Source organism: Cynoglossus semilaevis, chromosome 14, assembly GCF_000523025.1.
Source record: "Cynoglossus semilaevis isolate Cse_v1.0 chromosome 14, Cse_v1.0, whole genome shotgun sequence".
NCBI lineage: Eukaryota > Metazoa > Chordata > Actinopteri > Pleuronectiformes > Cynoglossidae > Cynoglossus > Cynoglossus semilaevis.
In genome coordinates this window covers 10,414,954-10,422,880 of record NC_024320.1, presented here as the reverse complement: position 1 = coordinate 10,422,880, position 7,927 = coordinate 10,414,954, and the positions used below count along the sequence as shown (strand labels likewise).

General features: G+C 36.0%; 1 protein-coding gene across 2 annotated transcripts in view; it reads right to left on the bottom strand.

The window, feature by feature from the left end:
* Nucleotides 1–465: 465 nt before the first annotated feature.
* LOC103389502 (glycerol kinase) overlaps nucleotides 466–7,927 on the bottom strand; it is a 10,005-nt gene continuing 2,543 nt past the window's right edge. The window contains exons 6-22 of one of the 2 annotated variants that reach the window (XM_008324932.3): nucleotides 6,850–6,929; nucleotides 6,629–6,766; nucleotides 6,444–6,553; nucleotides 5,939–6,005; nucleotides 5,589–5,606; nucleotides 4,409–4,444; nucleotides 4,231–4,298; nucleotides 4,098–4,140; nucleotides 3,941–4,021; nucleotides 3,778–3,856; nucleotides 3,583–3,679; nucleotides 3,406–3,490; nucleotides 3,197–3,317; nucleotides 1,943–2,086; nucleotides 1,764–1,850; nucleotides 1,551–1,637; nucleotides 466–1,444 (exon numbers count right to left, since the gene is read on the bottom strand). In XM_008324932.3, coding sequence (XP_008323154.1) covers nucleotides 1,434–1,444; nucleotides 1,551–1,637; nucleotides 1,764–1,850; nucleotides 1,943–2,086; nucleotides 3,197–3,317; nucleotides 3,406–3,490; nucleotides 3,583–3,679; nucleotides 3,778–3,856; nucleotides 3,941–4,021; nucleotides 4,098–4,140; nucleotides 4,231–4,298; nucleotides 4,409–4,444; nucleotides 5,589–5,606; nucleotides 5,939–6,005; nucleotides 6,444–6,553; nucleotides 6,629–6,766; nucleotides 6,850–6,929 — 1,352 coding nt within the window. In that variant the 3' untranslated portion in view covers nucleotides 466–1,433. The remainder of the gene's footprint in view (nucleotides 1,445–1,550; nucleotides 1,638–1,763; nucleotides 1,851–1,942; nucleotides 2,087–3,196; nucleotides 3,318–3,405; nucleotides 3,491–3,582; nucleotides 3,680–3,777; nucleotides 3,857–3,940; nucleotides 4,022–4,097; nucleotides 4,141–4,230; nucleotides 4,299–4,408; nucleotides 4,445–5,588; nucleotides 5,607–5,938; nucleotides 6,006–6,443; nucleotides 6,554–6,628; nucleotides 6,767–6,849; nucleotides 6,930–7,927) is intronic. The other variant, XM_008324934.3, reaches the window with a different exon arrangement.

The window sequence follows — 7,927 nt, the reverse complement described above, 5'->3', positions numbered from 1 at the left end:
AAAAACTGCAAAAAATATTTTATCTGATTATCTCAAAATATCACCCAAAACATGCCTTACTATAGCCTTACCATCGTGAAAAAAAACGCAAAAAAATAAAAAGTCCCAGAAATGCCTTAAAATGCAAGATTATGTCCTAAAACATGCTGCCAAGTGAATTTTTTGTGCTAAAAACTGCAAAAAATATTTTATATGAATATTTCAAAAATCACCAAAAACATGCCTTACTATAGCCTTACCATTGTGAAAAAACGCAAAAAAATAAAAAGTCCCAGAAATGCCTTAAAATGCAAGATTATGTCCTAAAACATGCTGCCGATGTATTTTTAATTCTCAAATGTACAAGAAAATTGGAAATCTTACCAAACACTTTGTGACATCTTTCATCTGCCTTTGACACTTTGTACTTTTACCTCAAGTGCAAAAATGTAAGAGGAAACAGAAAACATTTCACACTAAAGTGACTTCCTTTAAAAACATTTATTCTTTGTTTCACCCTCCTCACAGCGTGGACATGAGACACACCCAGTTCTCAGTCTCCCGTCACCTGTGTATCTGATCATTTACATACACAAACCACCAGTTCAAGTGGAAGGACCATCTTTGTTTCTGTTCCCGATCAGTTGAGTGCAATTGCGACAGATGTTGGGCAACAGACCAATAGTCATGCCCCAGCCTCATGTACTTCACTGAGGCTGAGTCTTATGACTACATGTTACTGACACTAACATACAGAGGGACATGATCTTCAATATTTTATTTAAAAAAAAAACAAACATTCCAATAGCACCAATCCTCTCATCACTTATGTGCAAAGATGGACTTAAAGAGCAAAAAAAAAGAAAAACAAATCTGTCTGATTTTACCTTCTTTGAGAGCAGAAGCTCATGACACTTAAATAAATAAATCAACATCAAATTAATCTTCTTTCTTTTTTTTTTTTTTTACATCACACACAGTGTGAACACTGCCGGTGTTTAAATCTGCTGCCATTCATTGCACATGATGATACAATCCACATATTCACCTTTACCAGACCACACTGTCGATTCATGGTTACGTTTTCATTCCTTCCCTTGTTTTATGTAACAATGCCAAATGGTTAGAAAAACAAATTCAGAATTTTGTTAGTACACAGTTTACACAACAAAAGCCGAAACCATGATGCATCACAACAACGTTAGAAGAAAAAGGTTTTTAAAAAACTACTCTTTTGTACAACTAATGTAATCAGTTAACAAAACAGTAAATACACGTAATGAACCATGAAGAGAAAAAAATCCATGCACACCTGTTAAAAACAATCTCCAATGAAATGTCATAAGCAAAAAAAAAAAAAAACAAGACTATAAAGAATTGATAAAGGTCAGTAAGTGCTTCGTGTTTTCTGATGGTCCAGTTTGATTCCAGTTTCCCAGGTTGCTTCAACACCCTCAGTTGTGACCTGATGTGAACATAATACTGTTTAAAACAAGATTAAACTCCAAATAAATACTAGAGTTTTTTCATCCTTCATAAACAGGGTCTAATACAGCGTAAAGGGCACAGACCTGTGATGTATTTTGCACCAATCAACATCATCATGCTGCCGATTATGTAAAATCCCAGAGGGACGCTGCAGAAGATGCTGGGTTCACCTTTATGGAAGAGACAGCAGTAACAGATAGAAGTCAAACCTTGTGCACGACTAAGAGGTAAATTAACTGGTTTCAAACAGACTTCTTAGATAAATGTCTGAAATGTCTGTTGATGTTGTTTCCTACCATTTAAATTCCCAACAGGCTCTGTCGTCTCCCAGTTCATGGATTTCTGAACGGCTTTTTTCCACCTAGCATAACGCAGTTCACTCTCTGCCACACAATCACAAAACACTTGTTAACCATTCTTTTTCTTTACGAACAATCTCAATCTGTTTTTCAGATGAATTGGCCCCTTATCGTACCTTCAGGGTTAATCTGAGGCTCAAACTTCTCCGATGTCACTTCGCTCAGGTCCTCTGGACTTAGACTCCACACACTGACTCCTTCTGCTGCTCCAGCTGCCATCGCTGCTCCGAGCGCTGTGGTCTCAGGCATGGACGGCTTCACTGAAAACACAATTTTTGGACGTTTTAAAGACCTTCACTGGCGATCATTGTAAATGTCTGAATCGTAGATGTAAACGTCAAGTTTATGCACTATTGGGTATTACAGTGGGGAGAATGCTGTAACAACTTTGTCTACTATCTATAAAACTTTTAGTAATTCTTTTTTAAATTTTCGACAAAATCTTAAGTTCGCATGACATGTTGGTCAAAAGTTGAAAAATGTTCATGAAAATCTTTTGAAAAAATAATCTCATCAAATTACAGCATTTTGAAAAAAAATTTAGAAATCTTTTTTTTATTTTTTCAGTAAAATCATTATGCCGCATGTTTTGTTAACAGTTGAAAAATGTTCATGAAAATTGTGAATGAAAAAAATATTTTCAAACTGTTATGTTTTCTGCATGTTTTTTCATGAAATTACAGCATTTTGAAAAAAACTGTCAATTTCATGAATAAACAATTTTAAAAATGTGTTTTCTGCAAGTTTCTCATCAAATTGAAGCATTTTGAAAAAGATTTTAGTTATTTAATGTTTTCAGTAAAATCCTTATTTCGCATGTCATGTGGGTCAAAAGTTTAAAGTTTTCATGAAATCTTTTGCAAAGTAAAATCAAATTAAAGCATTTTGGAAAAAAAAAATTGAATTTTTTTGAAATTTCATTTTTTTTTTCAGTAAAATCGTAATTCACAGGATTTTTGGTCAGATGTTCAAAAATCTCTCTTTTTAATTTAAATTAGTTTTTTACAAAATGTTATGTTTTTGCACGCTTCTCATCAAATTGCAGCATTTTTTACAATTTTTTTGGCAAAATCCTAATGATGCATGTCATGTTGGTCAAAAGTTGAAAAGTTGTCATGAAAAGTTTTGAAAAAAAAAATCAAAATTGTATGTTTTCTTAATGTCTAAAATAATAAAAATAAGAGCATTTTGAAAAGTTAATTTTTTAAATTATTCAATAAAATCCTAATTTTGCATGTAATTTTTAATTGCATTATTTTATTTATTTGTTTTACATTTTTTGCATGTTTCTAATAAAATCAAAAAAAATATTTATTTTTTTTCTAGAAAACTACAATTTTTTGGGGGGGGGGGCAGGCTAATGACCTCACCAACAGGAATGCAGAGAATGTCGGCCTGCAGCTGCATCAGCAGCCTGTTGGACGTCATTCCTCCATCCACCTGAAGCTGCGTTAAGGGGATACCACTGTCCTGATTCATGGCGTCCAGTATCTACAGGTGAGAAACGTCTTATTATTTTTTACATAAGTACTGTACATACAGTATTTGTTTCAGATAAGATGAACACTTGAGAAATTACTTCTCGCGTCTGAAAACACACGGCCTCCAACGCAGCAAACGCAAGATGTCTTTTGTTAGTGAACTGAGTTAATCCACATATGATCCTGTAAAACACAAAGGTTCAAAATACAACGTGAGGCCTTCCTTGATTTTCTTTTTCAGTATTACTCCATCACCATCTAATTCTGGTCCTTACCCTCTGGCACTGGGCTCCCAGTACGGTGCATAAAGGCCTGAAAATGCAGGAACAAAGTAGCAGCCGTAGGACGTACCAACTGAAGCTGCCAACTCCTCTTTAGAGGGATGCAAACAGAAAGAAATTATTCGACTAAAAATCTGAGACTTTCCAACACTAATACAGCAGTGACAGACAGACAGGATATGAACTCACCAAGCTCTTCAGAAGATTCAATGATGCCCAGATTGTCCTGTAGCCAACGAACCACCGCCCCAGCGATGGCTACAGAACCCTGACAGGGACAGCATGAAAACCTTTTTACCCAACAGAATAATCAATGTTGTCGAACGACACCAGATGTATGTCAGTGTGCTACCTCTAAGGCATAACACGCCGGCTTGTCCCGACCAAGTTTATATGCCACAGTGGTCAAAAGGCCGTGGTCAGACATTACAGGCTGGGCATAAAGAAAAGGAAATGTCACACAGTCATGTAGTGTGGGGGAAAGGAAATTCAGACTCTGAACTTCATACCTTAGCACCAGTGTTTCGCAGGAGAAAGCAGCCAGTTCCGTACCTGGAAGACATGAGGGATTTAAATTGTAACTAGAGGAACAAATAAAAGGAATTTCCCCAGGGGAGAGGAAAACAACACAGAAGTTCTTACGTGTTTTTGGCCTGGCCGTCCTGAAAACACATCTGTCCCACAAGAGCTGCTGACTGATCCCCCAAACACTGGTTGTGTTTATGAAAAAAAAAAAAGAAAACATGGTTGATTTATCAAAGACGTCAATCAGGAAGTATTGTCAAAAAACTCAAATATATGATGAAATATATGAACCTACCCCTGAGATAGGAATACCAGACAGAGCTCCAGATTTCTGGGAAAAACAAATGGTATCGGGTTAGAAGATTTACAAGTAATAAAATAAATTAAATTTGACAAGAAAAGAATGTGTTATTTGGCTGCAGAGAGTCAAATAAGTGGTTCTAAAGGATGGGATTTAAAAAAAAAAAAGAACGAAAGAAGGTTGTGATGTTGGACATGTTTAAGGAAATGTCTTCACTCCTACAACAAGCTGTGGCTCTGGTGGTTCGTGTGACAGCAGGGAAGTTGAAGAGAAATAATATAACAGCTGTGACAGAGAGTGAAGAGATTCAGCCATAGTTTGTACGGGAGGACACTTTTACCAGGAGACACTAGGAGTTTCATGCCATTCAGTAAAAGAAGCAAATACTGTATGAAAAGAAAAAAAGAAAAAGAAAAAAAGTCCAGTACATTTCCAAATGGATTGTTTGCTGTTTGACCTTGATTTTGCAACAAATCTGTAGTATGTAGTACTTTTACTTTTATTATTATTATTATTATCATAATTTTGAAAACATGTACACGTTGTCGGCAAATTTGCGGCTTCTTTGACAACAAGTAGAAAGAGTTGAAGAGTACTGTGATTCGTCAATGCAAACTTTATATGAATTTTTAAAATGATATCGACATAATGGCTGCACTAGCTATATTAATAACGTATAAGTGATGTATGGCTTTAAATATAGAGTTAGTTGTTGTAATCTTTGCTCTCTCCTATAAATGGGAAAGACACACACACACACACACACACACAAAGATATGCAGATATTAGAATTTTAGCAGCAGGGGAATTCATTTTACATCACTGTTAATGTTTTACATTTTTAATCATTTACATTTAAATTTCAGGTTAGCTGTAGTTTAATCATGAATAATTGTGATTAATCATGATCATAATTAATCATGAACCCCATAAACCCATATGAGTCGACATTCCTAAATAGGACAAAACTTTTTTTCGTGTTTCTACCCATTTATCGGCCCTACCTCGCCACGACTTTTCTAAATGTGAAGCAAAAACATGAAAAAATAAACCTGTCAAAAACAGCTTTGCTGCCTTTGCTTCTTGGAAATGCACTGAGTGATGCCGTGTTCGCCACAGGCCAAAAAGCAGCCAGAAAACTTCAGGTGACAGTAATGGAGAGTGTAACACTTACCCGACTAGAACAAATTTTCTACCAGTGAGAAAAAGGAGACAATGGCACACACAGAGAAAAATGCCTAAAGAGAACTGTTCACTCAAACGTCATGCACATGAAACAGTCTCAGGTTACACTTGCAATTACATATTTGGTATGCAAATCAAAGGTAATATCAAAGGTAAAAAAGTATATTTTTTCTGAATTTTAACCATGTGAAAGCGCAGAGCTCCATATTTTAAGGCAAATCAGTTCATTCATTTTATAGAAACGTATTTTTGAAGACTTTCAGAAACTTATTAGTATAGTATAGTATAAACATGATGTTGAGAAGGACTGACTTGTAATATATCAACAGGTCATCTTACCATGAGACCATATATTTCTGAAGAACTCCTCACTCTGGGCAAGATCTCCATGGGAACGCCAAAATACCTGACAGAACAAAGACGAACAAAGAACATAGAGAACAGAGACGACTGGGTGTTTTGAATTTGCTAAAATGAAATGATTAGAAAAAAGTGCAGTTAAAAATTAAGTAAAACTTCAATTTAACATGGTATTAACTAAAAAACGGTCAACAATATAACACTTTAGACATTAAACACAAATGGTGATGATTTAATTTGCCAAGACAGACGAATATAAAAAACAGTCCTATCTGAAAAGGATTTGATTAAAATTCTAATAGTAGGTACTTCAGAAGGCCATACTAAAATGCATGAGGTCCAGATAAGTACTACAGGGTGCATGGAACTATACACACAAAAAAGATCTGTCAGAATTTTTTTTTAATAATATCAAAAAAAATATTATTGTTTTTATATCTAATTTGCAGCATTTTCTCAGAGCAGCGCAATGGAATGGTTGTACCTGCAAAGTTCTGGGTCCCAGTCCAGAGTGTGAATGTTGAAGAGCATGGTCCTGCTGGCGTTGGTCACATCAGTGCAGTGGACTCCGCCCGATTTACCTCCAGTTAAACACTGCCGAACAGCAACACAACAGGTTAATACACTGTAGTCTATGTTCAGACTGAGAATCTTCCGTCAGACTCGTACCCAGATGAGCCAGGAGTCGACAGTGCCAAACATGGCGCGTCGAGACACCACAGCTTCATGGACCTCCCGTACATTGTCCATCAGCCAGCGGAGCTTCACAGCACTGAAGTATGTGCTGATGGGGAGGCCTGTTTTATGCTGCGGGCAACAGTCAAAGAAAGTACAGCTGTGAAAAGGTAACAAATCCACGTTTGGAATTGGCTGGAATTAGAATATCTCACCTTAAGATGGTTTTTATTTCTGCCAGGTGTTTTGTTTATAAGACGTTCGACTGTTGACTGAGTTCGAAGATCCAGCCACACTGACCAAAAAAGGCGGTCATTCAACAACAGCATTACAGGATACACACAGTATTTAATTTTATGAAATCATCTATAAACTGTTCCCACAGAAGTTTGTAGTCTTTTTTTTAGAAGATAATTGTGTTGTTCAGTGATGCACTTTCAACCTGCAACATACCCCAGAAAATCAAATCAAAAGATCAGCGGCATGTTCACCATGGAGTTGTGTTCCTATTCTTTAAATTGTCATTTTGAAACATTTCTGATGATGTGATTCTTTAAATTGTCATTTTGAAACATTTGGGAAATGAGGATACTAAATTCAGTCATTTCGAAAATGATTTTTCTGCCCAGTCTCCAGCTGCGGAACAGGAACCAAGCAGCCAAGGACAGTCAAACACTTCCTTCAATAGTAGGCAGTAATATCAGGTTTCTGTTATTGAACCTTAAATAATAAACACCCTAAAATGTCTCAACCCACAGAACAGAGCTTGGTTCATCAATAAACAACAACTGGAGTTGTGATGGCCTGGAATAACCTGTTGCTAGGGCTGCACGATATGGAACAAGACTGACTTTGAATTTTGTTTGTTTGTTTTTGCGATGTATATTGTGATATTTCAAAAGATCTCATCAGATGACCTGAATAGCCAAATCTATTTGGAAAATGTTAGGGTGATTCACCAGGTTCAACGACCTCACATGCTGTGCCCTAAAATAAAGAAGCTCATCTGTGAATGACTGATATTGTTGGTTTATAACAGGTATCCAGGAAGCCATGTCTCTGTGATCCTGATTAAAACAGAGCATTAGGGGTGGAGGCCTCATTCACATTAGGGAATTTACACGAGTGACAAAATAGACATTAATAAACACTAATTAGTATTAGTAATTATTATGTGTATATGTGTGTATGTATATATATATATATATATATATATACCTATATATATATGTATGTATTTATTCTTCCAATTACCGTATTTTCCGCACTATAAGGCGCACCTAAAATCTGAAA